This window comes from Macaca thibetana, chromosome 16, assembly GCF_024542745.1.
Source record: "Macaca thibetana thibetana isolate TM-01 chromosome 16, ASM2454274v1, whole genome shotgun sequence".
Taxonomy (NCBI): Eukaryota; Metazoa; Chordata; class Mammalia; order Primates; family Cercopithecidae; genus Macaca; species Macaca thibetana.
Window position 1 is genome coordinate 47,812,629 of NC_065593.1, and position 15,084 is coordinate 47,827,712.

The following is a 15,084-nucleotide window of genomic DNA, read 5'->3' on the forward strand; positions in this document are numbered from 1 at the left end:
CCTCAGCCTCCAGAGTAGCTGGGACTACAGGCACCTGACACCACGCCCGGCTAATTTTTGTATTTTTAGTAGAGACGGGGTTTCACCATGTTGGCCAGGCTGGTCTCAAACTTCTGACCTCAGGTGATCCAACTGCCTTGGCCTTCCAAAATGCTGGGATTACAGGCCTGAGCCACTGTGGCTGGCCTTATGTTTTATTTTTTTGTGTGTTTGATTTCTGACTTGGCCTTTTTAAAAAAATTATAAAATGGCCAGGTGCAGTGGCTCACTCCTGTAATCCCAGCACTTTGGGAGGCTGAGATGGACGGATCACAAGGTCAGGAAATCAAGACCATTGTGGCTAACACAGTGAAACCCTGTCTCTACTAAAATATACAAAAAATTGACTGGGCGTGGTGGCGGGCACCTGTAGTCCCAGCTACTCGGGAGGCTGAGGCAGGAGAATGGCATGAACCCAGAGGCAGAGCTTGCAGTAAGCGAGATCACGCCATAGCACTCCAGCCTGGGCAACAGAGCGAGAATCTGTCTCAAGAAAAAAAAAAAAAAAAAAAAAAAAAAAAATATATATATATATATATATATATATATATATAAAATATATATAATACAGCCGGGCGCTGTGGCTCATGCCTGTAATCCCAGCACTTTGGGAGGCCGAGGTGGGCAGATCATGAGATCAGGAGATTGAGACCATCCTGGCTAACACAGTGAAACCCCGTCTCTTCTAAAAATACAAAAAAAAAAAAAAAAAAAAAAAAAATTGCCGGGCATGGTGGCTCGCGCCTGTAGTCCCAGCTACTCAGGAGGCTGAGGTAGGAGAATTGCTTGAACCCGCGAGGCGGAGGTTGCAGTGAGCCAAGAGCACACCATTGCACTCCACACTCCAGCCTGAGCAACAAGAGCAAAACTCCATCTCAAAATATATATATATACAACAAAATGTATAATTTTAACAATTTTTAACTGTAAAGTGGCATTAAGTACATCCATATTATTGTGCTATCACCATAAATGGTGATATTCCACTATCACCGTAAGTGGAATAATACAATATTTATTCATTCATTCCTTTTTTTTTTTTTGAGACAGGGTCTTGCTTTGTCACCCAGGCTGGAGTGCACTGGTATGATCACGGCTCACTGCAGCCTTGACCCCCTGGGCTCAAGCTGAGACCTCCCATCTCAGCTTCCTGAGTAGCTGGGACTATAGGTGCATGCTACCACTTTCTGCTACCTTTTTTTTTTTTTTTTTTTTTGTAGAGACAGGGTTTCACCATGTTGTCCAGGCTGGCCCTGAACTCGTGACCTCAAGTGATTCTCTCACCTCAGCCTCCCAAAGTGCTGGGAATACAGGTGCTGGGATTACAGACGTGAGCTACCAAGCCCAGCCAGTATTAGTCCTTTTGTGTCTGGCTCATTTCACTTAGCATAATCTCTTTAAGGTTCATCCACATTGTAGCATGTGTCAAAATTTCTTTTTTTTTTTTTTAAATTTGAGACACGGTCTGGCTCCCCCAGACTGAGGTGTAGTGGCGCAATTTCAGTGCATTGTAACCTCCATCTCCTGTGCTCAAGCCATCCTCCCACCTCAGCCTCCCAAGTAGCTGGGACTACACGTGTTTGCCCCCACACATGGCTTTTTTTTTTTTTTTTTGTAGAGATGGGGTTTCGCTATGTTGCCTGGGCTGGTCTTGAACTCCTGGGTTCAAGCAATCCTCCCGCCTCAGCCTCCCAAAGTTCTGGGATTACAGGTGTGAGCCACCCCGCCCAGCCTTCACTTATTTTAAAAGGCTAAATAATACAATTATGTATTGTTCATGTAATGTATGTATTCTATGTAATACAATAATACAGACGATTTCATTGTGTGGATATACCTCATTTTGTTTGTCCGTTCATCCGTAGATGGACACTTGGGTTGCTTCCATTTCTTGGCTGTTGTGAATAACACTGCTGTGAACACGAGTGTACAAACATCCCCTCATCCCTGTTTTCAGTTGTTTTGGATATATACCCAGAAATGGAATTACTGGATCATATGGTAATTCTGTGTTTAATTTTTTTATTTTTTATTTTTTGAGATGGAGTTTCCCTTTTGTTGCCCAGGCTGGAGTGCAATGGCATGATCTTGGCTCGCTGCAACCTCTGCCTCCCTGGTTCAAGCGACTCTCCTGCCTCAGCCTCCTGTCTATGTTTAATTTTTTGAGAAACTGCCATCCTGATTTCCATAGCAACTTCACCATTTTATTTATTTATTTTTAAATTTTATTTTATTTTTATTACTTTTTAAGAGAGGGAGTCTTGCTCTGTGGCCCAGGCTGAAGAGCAGTAGTGTGATCACAGCTCACTGCAGCCTCCAACTCCTGGGTTCAAGGGATCCTCCCACCTCAGCCTTCCAAGTAGCTGGGACTACAAGTGTGTACCATCACGCTTGGCCAATTTTGCGTTTTTTATAAAGATGGGGTTTCAATATGTTTCCCAGGCTGATCTTGCACTCCTGGCCTCCCAAACACTGGGATTACAGGTATGAGCCACTGTGCCTGGCCACAGCCACACCATTTTACATTCCCACAGCAATCCAATTTCTCCACATCCTAACCATTAATAAATAATTTTTGAGCTGGGCACGGTGGCTCACGCCTGTAATCCCAGCACTTTGTGAGGCCGAGGTGGGTGGATCACTTGAGGTCAGGAGTTCGAGATCAGCCTGGCCAACATGGTGAAACCCCATCTCTACCAAAACTACAAAATTTAGCTGGGTGTGGTGGCGCGTTCCTGTAATCCCAGCTACTCGGGAGGCTGAGGCAGGAGAATCGCTTGAACCCAGGAGGTGAAGGTTGCAGCGAGCCAAGATCTCACCACTTCACTCCAGCCTGGGCAACAGAGACACTGTCTAAAAAAAAAAAAGAAGTAATTTTTGAGAGCCCACTATGCATAAAGCTCTCTAGGAGGGCAAATCCACTCTGAAAACCCAACAGCCATTGTCCTTGGGGAGCTCTCAGTCTAAGAGGGAGACTCAGGCCAGGCCCTTGAGCATCCTCCTATCTGAGGGGAAAGCCACAGGCCATATCTTTTGGGAGACCCTAGACTGATGTGGGGCAAAAATCCCTTGTTTTCAAGAAGCACACAGTCTGATGGAGGAGGCACAGCTTATTCCCTTTGGGGAGTCTGCAGACAGGCCCAGAAACCAGAATGGAGACCCCAGAGACAGGCAGGGGGCTGCTGAGTGGGTAAATCAGGGGGTACAGAGGGATTGTGGTAAGCCTTGTCCCATGCCAGCCTGCTGTTGCCTGGGCAATGGCCCTGGTGTTTACTTTGTGGCTGGCTCTAGACGCACCCTTTTCTGTAAGTGCTCATTTCCCACCAAGAGGAAAGAGGCTCCTCTTTAGTCTCCCCTTCCTCTGTTGTCCCTGAGGGGTGAACTGGCCCTCCTGTGGCACTGGAGACCCTGCCAGCCTGGCACTTTTGCCATGCTCCTTGCCTGCTGGGAGGGGCCCCATCCTGGGGTCTCATGTTACCCATTCCTTCCCTACTCCCAGAGGGCCCACAAGGTAGTGCTCTGGGCTTGCCAAAGTTCAGCCAAGGAAGTGGGAGATCCTACTGAATCCTCCTTGCTTGGGAGGAACTGGGGCACGTCAGGAGCCTGTAGGAACCTGGGGCTGGCAGTGGGAGGTAGGGGTGATGCCGGGAAGGATGAGTTTGCCTGGGTCTGTGAGTGTCCGCATGTGTCACTGTGTCTTTGTGTATACATGGCTATCTGCATGTCTGAATGTGAGTATGACTGTGATGACTATCCAAAAAGCCGTCAAAACAGCCTGCATTTATTAAATCCCTACTATGTGCTCTGAGCCTGTGCTAAGACTTCCTTTAATTTACTTAATCCTCCCAACAGCCTTTGAGGTGGAAATTCATGTCATTCCCATTTTATTGATGAGGAACCAAGACTTAAGGAGGTTAAGTAACTTGCCCAAAGTCTCACAGCTAGAAAGTGGTAGAGATGGGGCTCTGACTCAGCTTCCAGAGGATTCCAGATCCCGTGTGTCAGCCCCTGAGCTGTGCTGCCAGTGAAAGAACTTGGGGATTTTTTTTTTTTTTTTTTTTTTTTTGAGACAGGGTCTTGCTCTGTCACCCAGGCTGGAGTGCAGTGGCGTGAACACAGCTCACTGCATCCTTGACTTCGTGGGCTCAAGTGATCTTCCCACCTTAGCCTCCTGAGTAGCTGGGACCAGAAGTGCACGCCACCATCCCCAATTAATTTTTAAATTTTTTGTAGAGATGGGGTCTTGCCAAGTTGCCCAGCCTTTTTTTTTTTTTTTTTTGAGACCGGGTCTCACATTGCAGCCTTGACCTCCCTGGGCTCAGGTGATCCTCCCCACCTCAAGCCTCCCCAGTAGTTGAGACCACAGGCATGCACTACCACACCTGGCTAATTTTTATGTTTTTTGTAGAGACGGGGTTTCACCGTGTTGCCCAATCTGGTCTTGAACTCCTGGGCTCAAGCGATTCTCCTGCCTTGGCCTCCCAGAGTGCTGGGATTATAGGCATGAGTCATCATGCCCAGCCAGAATTTGAGGATTTTGTGATTTTTGGATTATCTCAGCCCACCTTCCTGATGGTGATGGGATGTCTGGAGTGACAAGTGCTTCCTCATCTTCCTTCCCAGGCTTCCGTGGCTCTGGCCTAGTTTGAGGGAGAGGGAGCACAGTCCATCCCAACCCCGGGCAAGGGTGGCCCTAGAGGGGAAGAGCACTGGGTCTGGGGAGACCCTGGGAACCACCCCCTACCCGTGGGCCAGACATAGCACCGGTGCGGGGTGCCCAGGTTCCCGGTGATGGGGGTTATGTGCACATGGAGGGCGCTGGGGAGACATAGGCTTGCTTGGCCGGCTCATCAACTTGGCCTGCTGGGGCTTGTCAGGCGGGAGTCTCTACCCAAGCAATGCTGGGAACCAGGCATCTGAATAGGGCAAAAGGGTGGAAGAGGCCCGAGGGGGCAGCCGCCCTTGACTGAGAAGACTGGAGCAGGGTTCAGAGGCCCGGGCGTGGGTGACTGGGGCATGTGTCGGTATCGCATTGCCTGCATGCCTGGGATGCACGGATCTGCGGTGGGATTTGCCCCGTCTGTATGCGAGGTTGTGGAGTGGTCATGGGTCTGCGTTCGTTGGTGTGCGACTGGGTACAGGACCAGATGGAACTTCAAACATGCTGGATGACTATCTTGGGGTGGGGTCATTGTTTGTCACCTGGCGGTTTGGGGCCCACATTCTGGGAAGAGCGCTGAGCAAGCCGGAGGAAGGAAAAGCAGGCAGAATCGACCCTAAGCCCCTCTCTCACTTCCTGAGCCACACGCCCTGCAACACGTCAGTTTCCTTCTTGCTCCTATCTCTGACCCCTGGGACTCAGGACGCTCTCCTCCCCTTCCCCAGTGCCTGGTTGCTTCTACTCCTCCAGTCCAGACCACCCTCTCCTGTGAGGGATAGCCTGGGAGGTGTCTGGCCCCACCCTCAAAAAACTGTCACCTCCCAGAGAGAAGAGGCCCCATGCACCTGAAAGCAGGGCTCCCTTGGTTTGTGGGGGTCTCCCTTGGTGGGGGTGAAGGCAGCCAGCTTTGGCCAGTCTAGAACTTGGGGATCCCTAAAGGTTTTAGGAGCTGGGACAATACTCATGACGCTCCAAGGTGTCTCAGCTCCTGGCGCACAGCAGGTACTCAAGATGTGGTTAAACAAGAGCGTAATGGAAAAAGATCTGGTAAGTGGTTAGAACCCTGGGATCTGGTCCCAGCTTAGTAAAAATGAGTCCTTGAACTAGTCACTTGTTCTCTTTGAGCCTCAGTTTTTAAAAAAATTTTATTCTTATTTATTTATTTAGGGACAGGGTCTCACTCTGTCTCCCTGGCTGGAGTGCAATGGTGTGATCTCTGCTCATTGCAACCTCCACCTCCCAGGCTCAGGTGATCCTCCCACCTAAGCCTCCTGAGTAGCTGAAACTACAGACACGTGCCACCACACCTGGCTAATTTCTGTGTTTTTTGTAGAGATCGGGTTTCACCACGTTGCTCAGGCTGATCTCAAACTCCTGGGCTCAAGCGATCTGCCCACCTTGGCCTCCCAGTGCTGAGATTGCAGGCGTGACTCACCACGCCTGACCAAGCCTCAGTTTCTGTAACTGAAAAACGGATGTCAAAAAAAAATCTCTGGTTATTTGATTCTTAGGGTAAGTGTCAAATGAGAACAAGTGAAAGTGCTTTCAAATAGTAAAAGACAATGATCTCTTGGAAGGAGTGAAGACTGGATGCCCTCCCTTTGGGGATGCAGCCTTCAAGCCCCTCACCAGGGACCCTCAGGAAGATGAGGTTGAATGGATTTTGCAAGCTGGTCAAACTAGAGGGGGATGGGAGGGGCAGCTCAGCAGGGTAATTTCTGATGCAGGGGGAGGAAGCTGGGCAGGGCGTGGGGGGAGGACTCACGCTAGGCAGGAAGGCTTGGAATAGAATCTCAGCTACGCCTGGTATTTCCCAGCCCTGGGCCCCCTCCCCCACCACCCTCTAGGGCCCACCCCACATTCCTTTCCCAGAGGAAATGGGGGAGGGAGCAGAGAGGCTCCCCAGGCCTGGAGGATCATTTATTCAAGCTTCATACAACCTTTGAGGCCCCACTGGGTGCACTCTCGCCCTGAAGTCCCCACAGAGGCAGCTGGGTGTGGAGGTGGTGGGGGTGGGGAAGGAAAGGTGTGTGGTTTGTGTTGGAGGAATCTGTTACCTCCTTGGTTGCGCCTTGCTGCCCTGCCAGGTTAGAGGGCAGGAAATGGACATTGTATATGGTTGATCCCTTCCAGGGTCTCTGCAATCTGAATACAGAAAACCCATGTTGCGTCTCCACTTCTCTCCTCCCTGCTGCCCCAGAACCCTCAGCGGTTTTGAATTCTGCGGAGGTGGATTCTTGATCTGGGCACACAGCAGTACCTGTTGGCCATCAGCGGCTCCATGGGGGATGACAGGGGAGAGTCACTCCATTTCCTTAGAACCAGGGACTGGACTAGCAGCAAGAGGAACGCAAGTTAGGCAGCTGGAAGGACTTACTGGCTGCTTGCTGGGAGGACAGGCCAGACTTGGAGCTGAAGACATCTGATTGCCCTCCGCTTGGGGCCCCAGAGTCTGACATGGCTGGGGACAGCTTGATGGTGGTTCCAGCTGGTCTAGGAGGGTCTGGCCTTTGGAGAGTATGACAGAGTCACAGGGCAGGCCAGGGCAGGAGTGGTCCCAACACGGAATCCTTAGTTTTCTAGCGATGGAAGTGGGGCGGGAGAGGGTGCTGATGGAGATAGCGTGTCCTGCTCTCCCTGGCTGCAGTCCTTTCCCGCTCTCCCCCTAAGCTCTCCTGACTCAGCTCGTGGCAGCCTCACTCTTCCCATCTGGCTTCCGCCAGGGTGGGGGTGGTGGGTCCAGCTCTTGCGCGGAGGGGGAGCCCAGCAAATAGCAAACAGGAAACAGGAGAACAAAACCAGCTCCCTGGCTGACACAGGCAGCCGCCCCCACACGCCTCACCCTCACCCTTCCTCTCTCTTCCTTCTCCCTCCCTTGATCCGGACCTCCCTCGTGGTCCGCTCTGCTCCCTTCCCCCTCCCCTCCCACCTCTGTCCTTCAGGCTCCCTTCGCATCCCTTGCTCCTTCACCTTCTTTTTTTTTTTTTTTTTTTTTGAGACGGAGTCATCTCGGCCTCCCAAAGTGCTGGGATTACAGGCTTGAGCCACCGCGCCCGGCCAATGCTCCTTCACCTTCTGACACTTTGTTGTCTCCTCCCTTCCCCTCCCTCTGCCCCCAGGCCCCTCCCCATCTCTGCCCCTCCATCTCCCACCCCCCACCCCCTTTCTGGATTTCCTACCTCCCCATTGGGTCACCCTCCTGGCAGGTTCTTGCTGGGGACAGTGGATGGTGGAATGGGGGGAAGGGGAGCTGCACCTGCTTGGTGCTTCCTTCTGGTAGTTGCCCCCAAAAGGCCCAACCTTTATGACACTTCGTCCTGGACTCCTCCTAGATTCGGGAGTGGGATTGGGCTGGAGCTGCCCCGCTTTCCTGGCTGCTGGCTAGGATTTGGGTGTAGGATAGAAGTTGGGATGAGGGGTCGTGGGATTGGAGTCCCCATGCTGCCCTAACAAGCTGGGTGCTCTTGGACCTGTTTCCTTCCCTACAAATGAGGCCATAGTAATGGCCCCGGGCCACAGCAAATGACTGTAGTGATATTGTTGGTGAACAGTCAAGTGGGCTAGAAATGATAATGGTGGTTACACATCCACGAGCCAAGGCCTCTGCTAGCCCCACCCGGATGGGGCCTGGGAAGAGGGAGAGCCAGGAAGGGCGAGCAGGGCAGGGGCTAGCACAACATGGCGTTTCCTGTCTGGCTCACATGCCAGGGGGTGGAAGAGGGGCCAGCTTTGAGTGATCATCAGCTTGTGGTGCCCCTCTAGGTAGAGCTAATGGGTAGGGAGTCCTGGGGAGGAGGGTGGTTCCCACAGGGGTATTGGGGACTTCACCTGCACCTAAGGGTATGTGGCTGTCACTCTGTGCGGGGCAGTGTGTGTAGCACCTGAGGGGCTGTGGCATCTGTGCCTGGAGTGCCTGAGCTGTGCAGTGTGTGCGTGGCATCTGCCATGTTGTGGGGGTCCCTGTGGGGTATGTGTGGAGTGTGTGGGTGGGTAAATGTGGGTCTGGTGTGCTTGCACATGCATCTGTCTGTGAGTGTGTGGACCGTATACACTTGGGCGGATGTCTGAGGTGTGTGTATACGATGTGGAAGAGTCCTGTGTGGGGGGGGGGGAGGATAGTATGTTTCTGGGGTATATGCACATAGGGTGAGTGTGTGTGGGAGGGTGGATGTGTGTTGTGCGGGTCTGTACAGAGTGGGTAGGGTGTGAAGCAGAGTGAGGGGCACCTGGAGCATGTGTGACTGTTTCTCTGGGTGCATGGGGCAGATGTGCGCGTGTGTGTGTGTGTGTGTGTGTGTGTGTGTGCTGGAAGGGTGCAAGGTGTGCGGGCTGGGGGAGAGTGCATGTCTGGGTCGAGGGCTGCCGTCTGCGTATGAGGGTGCGAGGGTGTGGTCGTGTGGGGGACTGTGTAGTGCCCTGGCGTGTGGGGTGTGAGTGTGGGATCTGGGCGGCCGCGGACAGGGGCCGCCCCGGAGGGGGAGGCGTCAGCCCTGCGCGACTCGCGGGCGTGTCGGGGCTCGGGCGCCTTCAGCCGGGAGGCACGGGAGGCGCGGAGCCGCTCCAGCCGTCCTGCCGCCGTCCGCGCGGGCCGTCCATCCCTTCGGGGCCCCCGGGCCCAGGGCCCGCGGTTCCGGGGGGCGGGCGGGGACCCCCGGGGCCCGCCGGCCACCCGGGCGGTCGAGGACGCCGTCTACCGGGCACCTAGCAGCTGCCCCGGGCCCCCGCGCGGCGCACGCGGCTCCGGAAGCCCGGCCTGAGGCGTACTGGGGCCGGGGCGGTGGCCGGACCTGGGAGTCCCCGCCGGCCGCGGAGCTGGTGGGCAGCGCCGTGTGGCGCGTGGAGCGCGCGGGGGCCGGGGGCTGGCGCTGGGAGCGCGCCGTCGGTGTGGACTGCAGCGCCCCAGAACCGCGCTGTCTCTGGCTGCCCTGCCTCAGTCACAGCGACCGCCGCGCGCCCGGGCCGCGCCGGGCCAGGGTGAGCGCCGCGGGGCCGGGGCCGGGGCCGGGGCCGGGGCAGGACTTGTCGGGGTCTGAGTGGGACTGGGTCACCAACTCCCTGCGGCCTTTGAGCTGTGTGCGCCCTGCATTCCAGGACTGATGCCCCTGGAGCGGGGAGTGAGTGAGGCGCTTGAGAGACGGGGCTGAGGGTGGCAGGATTTGTGGCTTGGAGCTCTGCCAGGGCTTCTGGGATGACAACCCCCAGTTTGGTCGAGGCCTCCAGAGGGCTCAGCCCTCTCGGTTTCCAGGCAGTGGAAGGATGGAAGGGACCAGAGTGTTTGAAGAGACGCTGGGGCTTCTAGGAATCCCAGAGGGTGTGGGCGGGCAGGGACCCTGAGTCCGGGGCAGGCAGAGGCACCACTGAATGGAGCAGGGCACACGACCCAGCCCACCCCTGGTAGGGGACCTGGACACGGCACACGAGGGTTTCCTAGTGGGCAGAGGAGGCTGAGTGGCAGACGGGCCCCTGCGGGTAGTGAGTGCTCTCAGGGCTGACAGGGCTGGGCTGGGGGACTGCCGTGTTTCTGATATCCGAGATGGACCAGGCTGGTAGGGTGTGAGTCACAGTGGGCGCCATGCCCGGCCTGAACACTGCTCCCTGCAATGACCTCTTTATGCTCCCGGGGGGAGGAGCAGGGCTCCTGGGTTCTAGTTCCTGGTGCTGCCAACCCACCACGTGTCCACCTCTGCCTAATTTGTGGCCTAAGGCCGTCTGCCCTGCTGTCACCATCAGCTGATATTTTTGGACGTCTCTTTCTTTCCTGACATGAGGGTGGGAGTGTTTGGAAATAGATCCAGTCCAGGAGAATTTAATCAGCAATGTCCCTGTGTCCCCTGAGCGACTCCCTCTCAGTCCCCTTGTCTCTGTGCCTAAGTCAGAGAGGCAGAGCTGTGTGTGTGTGAGCTGTGCACCTTTCTAGTTGTTATCAACGGCTGCTTCTCTGTTTTTGCACCTATCACCTCCCCCACCTCAAGATGAGCACAAGACTCAGTTCTGTCCCAGGTCACAGGGGAGGAGAGGAAACATGCATGTAAAATAGCATGAAGGATTGAGGTTAAACCTAAGGAAGAACTTCCCACAGGGGTGATGCCAGCTGTGGCTCTTGTTGGGTGTCCTGATATCTCCTCTTCAAGCAGGGGTGTGGTAGCTGTGCCTGTGTGGTAGCTGACATTCTCAAGAGCCTAGTTGGAAGAGGTGGGAGGAAGGAGACTGGAAGGAAGGAACAGAGGAAAGGGAGAGGCAGAGATAAGGGAGGGAATGCTGGTAGTGATTGGTGAGGAGGGGACCTGGAGAGGAAGGCATGCCTCCTGCCCTGGATTACATGCAGGCCTTCCCAGGGAGCATCCCCCCGAGGCAGCCGGCAGCTCCAGGCAGGAAGTGTGCTGGGGGAGGGGAGGGCGTGCGGGGACCTGTCCCAGTCACTTTTCGTCACTGGGGCAGCTGGTGGCTTGAACCTTAATCCAGGACAGTAGCAAAACAATGGGCCCTGCAAACAGCCTCAGCTCTGAGCCTGGGTGGGGGACAGGCAGGGGGCAGCCCACACGGGGGAGGAGCAGGGGCTTCTGGTAGGAGAGGGCAGTTGATGAGGGGACTCCCAGACCCTCTTCGCTCCCTGATCAGTTCCTTGCCAGGTCAGCAGAGATGGGAAATCCGGGGGATTTCAGACCTCAGCAGAATTCCCAGAGAATTTTCTCCTCTGGGCTCCCCAGGCCCCCATGGGGGTGCAGGGCACCGTGGGAGAGGCTAGGCTAAAGCTACAAGTGGAAGATGCTGGACTACCCCTGATGTCAGAACCCCTGCTGAGGCCTCTGGACTGGGGGTCTTCCAGCTTTTGCATGGCCCCTGTCTGGTAGGGGGCACTCATAGCCTCATCTGGGTAGTTTTCCAGACTGTATAGGATTAGAACAGTCTAGAATGGTCTGTCTCCCTTGCCTGGAGCGCCACTCAGCCTCTTGTATACTCCACCTGGCTCTATCCCCTGGGGCTGTATGAAGCAGGCCTATTGCCTATTGTCTGTGTCACATTTTTCTTTAATCTTCTGAGATTGGAGGATCTAGCCTCTTCCCCAGGCCTGCTCCACCACAGCCAGGCTCTCCTCTATGCGGAAATCCTTAGCAGAGGGCAGCTGTCTCCCTCCACTGTGTGCGTGGACAGGAGGGTGGATGGTCCATGAATGAACTTGGCATCAGGACATTTGAGTGGCAGATGTTTCTCCAGCTATGAGAAGGGGACAAAAGGGGATGTTGCTAGTGAAGTGGGAATTCCTCACTCCAGAACTAATGAGGAGTTGAGGGGAGTGAGGAGTGTTGGTGGTGGGGGCTTCTTGCCCTCTGAGGGGCTTGGACTAGGGACAACATAGAGGTTAGGCCATGTGATGTTACAGATTTAAGAGTCCTCTAGGTGGCCTCTTGGCTTTTCAAAGCCAGGCAGCTTCCCCGTGGCTCCCATCTTCCCCAGCTGGGCTCCATGAGCACCATCCATCTGATACCCTCCTGTCACCCGCCTTCCCTCTCTGTTTCCCAAAGGGCACCCTCTCTCAGGCACTATCTGTTTTGCTTCTTGCCCCAGAAACAGACCTGTGTGCCCCCTCCAAACTCTTGCCTTCAGACACCTCTGCCACATCATCTTGGAGAATCCCAAGAATTTTGGGAGGTCTGACAGGAGGCTTAGTGTCTCTGAAACTACCGGCCTTTTTTTTTTTTTTTTTTTAGACGCAGTCTTGCTCTGTCGCCCAGGCTGGAGTGCAGTGGTGCAATCTCAGTTCACTGCAACTTCCGCCTCCTGGGTTCAAGCGATTCTCCTGCCTCAACCTCTTAAGTAGCTGGGATTACAGGTGCCAGCCACCATGCCTGGCTAATTTTTGTATTTTTAGTAAAGACAGCATTTCACCCTGTTGGCCAGGCTGATCTCGATCTCCTGACCTCAGGTGATCCACCCGCCTTGGCCTCCCAAAGTGCTGGGATTACGGGTGTGAGCCACCGGCCCAGCCACCCCCAGCCACCCCCAGCCTTTCTGGTGAACCAGCCAGGCCTCTGGGCTGGGCTCTGGAGCCTCAGGAAGTCCCTTCAGGTGTCTGATGTCCAGTCCACTCCCTCTTGGTTCTTGGTCCCCCCCGTGTTCCTGCTGCTGTTCTTGAAGGATGGGTGGGTACCGGTCTGCTGTGCCTGTGTGTATCTGCGTGTCTGTGATGCATGTGCATGCATCTGTATGTGCGTTGTGTGTGCAGGACTTTGATTCTCTGCAACTCTGTGCATATCTATGTGTCTACATAAGTGTGCACATGTGTACTCATTTGTGTGTATCTGTGTGTCTGCACATTTGCACATGCTTGTCTGTATGTTTGTGGTATGTTCCATCTGCATGAGTGTATGTGGCTGTGGCTGTGGCTGTGTCTGCATAAGTATGTGTCTGTCTGGGAGTGCATGTATGTGTGCATGTGTGTGTGTGAGATTGTGCATGAGCTAAGACAACGACAGGCACTGTGCAGGAAGGCTATGTATCCAGGGTCCTGCACATAGTAGGTGCTCAGTGAACATTTGCTGAACTCAGTTGAACTGAACTGAATGAACTTGTTTTAGTGAGTTATTTTCCTGAAGGCAAAGACATTATGAGGGGACTGAGTGTAAAGGAAAGAAGGAAAAAGCTATTGGGCTGATGAAGGTGGGAGAGGAAGGAAGGGATGAGGAGGAGGTCAGGGGAGGGAGGGTGCCTGGCAACCCTAGGGCGAAAGACCCCTTTCGGTGCCCCTCCGGTCCTGTGGGCTGCAGGAGGCGGTGCAAACAGCCAGAAGTGTCAGCAACACGGGCGCTCAGCCTGGCCTCCCTGTCTCCCACAGCTGCCACTGGGCCCAAGAGATGGGTGCTCTCCTAGGCGCCCCTTCCCCTGGCAGGGGCCGAGGACGCTGCTGCTGCACAAAAGTCCCCAGGACGGCTTTGGCTTCACTCTGCGCCATTTCATCGTGTACCCGCCCGAGTCGGCCGTGCACTGCAGCCTGAAGGTATGCCTGGCTCGCCACTGCCCTGGCCTGGTCTGAGGAAGCTTTCATGGGGGAGGGAGACTCTTTTGTGCCAGTCCCCTTCATGGTCCTTTGACCCTCTCAGAGACGGGGTCCCTCCTGGGGTCCGGCCTGACTCCCTTCTGCCGTGGCCTGGGGAGGAGGACTGCAGGGAGGCAGTGCCAGCCCTGGCTGGGTGATTTGCACTGTGTGACCATGGACAAACACTTTAATCACTGTGGCCTGGGTCTTCTCAGGAGACCAGGAGGGGTGGCTGGTGCAGGGCAAGGACCTTGCAGGTGGGCAGCCAGGATGCTTACCTCACACCTCCAGATGCTTGTCTCTGGAAGGCGAACAGTTGTCTGGGAGTTCCTGGGACTCCTGATCTACCAACTGCTTCTGAGCTGGGGCTGCTTCTCTCCTCTCCAGCGTGAGCTCTCAGGGGCCTAGCACTCCTGTGGAAGCCCTCCCAGCACACCCCTGGTCCCTGCTGGCGACAGCTCAGTGCGCTGGAAAGAGACCCAGGCTGGGACACAGGAGCCCAGAGTTCCAGTCCTGGGACAACTCCTCACTCATTGTGAATTTGGGGCCGCCTCCCCATCTCCGGGCTCCATTTCTCGTGCTGGAACCTGAGGGCATTTATCACCTTGACCCCTCAGAGTCCTTCCTGCCCTAATGTAAACGTTGTGTTCTCCGAGTCCAGGAACCAGGGGTCCTGACCCCAATCCAAGGCTGTGAGCTGGGGAGGGGGGTTCCCTGACAGCGAAGCAGAAGTGTGGGAAGGAGACAGAAGGGGCCCCAGGGAGTAACCAGAGCTCCCCACTAGGGCTCTGCTCCCCTTCCCACTTCTTTTCCAGCAGGGAGGAAACACTGATTTTGGACTCAATGAACCCCTCTATCCACTTTCCCTAGGGCTGGGATCTGCCTGCACAGCTAGCTATTGGGGACTCTCCCTTGGTCCCACCTATCAGAGAACCAAACAGGGGACTTCACTGTCTGTGTTCGTGTGCTCGCATGTCTCTGTGTGCACCACATGCTGGCCATGGACACGCACATGTGTATCTCTTTATGTGTGCATATAGTGTCTGCAAATACATGTCATGTGTACATGTAACTTGCAGCTCTCACATGCATGCCGGAAGCTCTGGGGCTCCTGCATAACTGTTCTCATTGGCTACAGCTGTGCTTAAGAACATACGTGGGTGCTGATGGTGTGTGGAGGGAGCACAGACCCCTCCTTCATGCCCAAGGACACTAGCCCCTTAGTTCTCCAGAAACCCCAGTACTTCCTTCACTCTTTCCCCAGAATGTCCCTCTTTCTGCCCCCAGCACCTTCTCTCAGGGGACCCTGCTGAAGGGTGACAGCCAGGGATAGGCTGCTTCTCCTTTCCAG

General features: G+C 54.8%; 1 protein-coding gene across 1 annotated transcript in view; it reads left to right on the forward strand.

Moving 5' to 3' along the window:
• The window catches only part of ARHGAP23 (Rho GTPase activating protein 23), an 86,326-nt gene that overhangs the window by 18,540 nt on the left and 52,702 nt on the right, over window positions 1–15,084 (forward strand). The window contains exon 2 of the mRNA XM_050762536.1: window positions 13,533–13,694. Within this exon, the coding sequence (XP_050618493.1) occupies window positions 13,533–13,694 (162 nt within the window). The remainder of the gene's footprint in view (window positions 1–13,532; window positions 13,695–15,084) is intronic.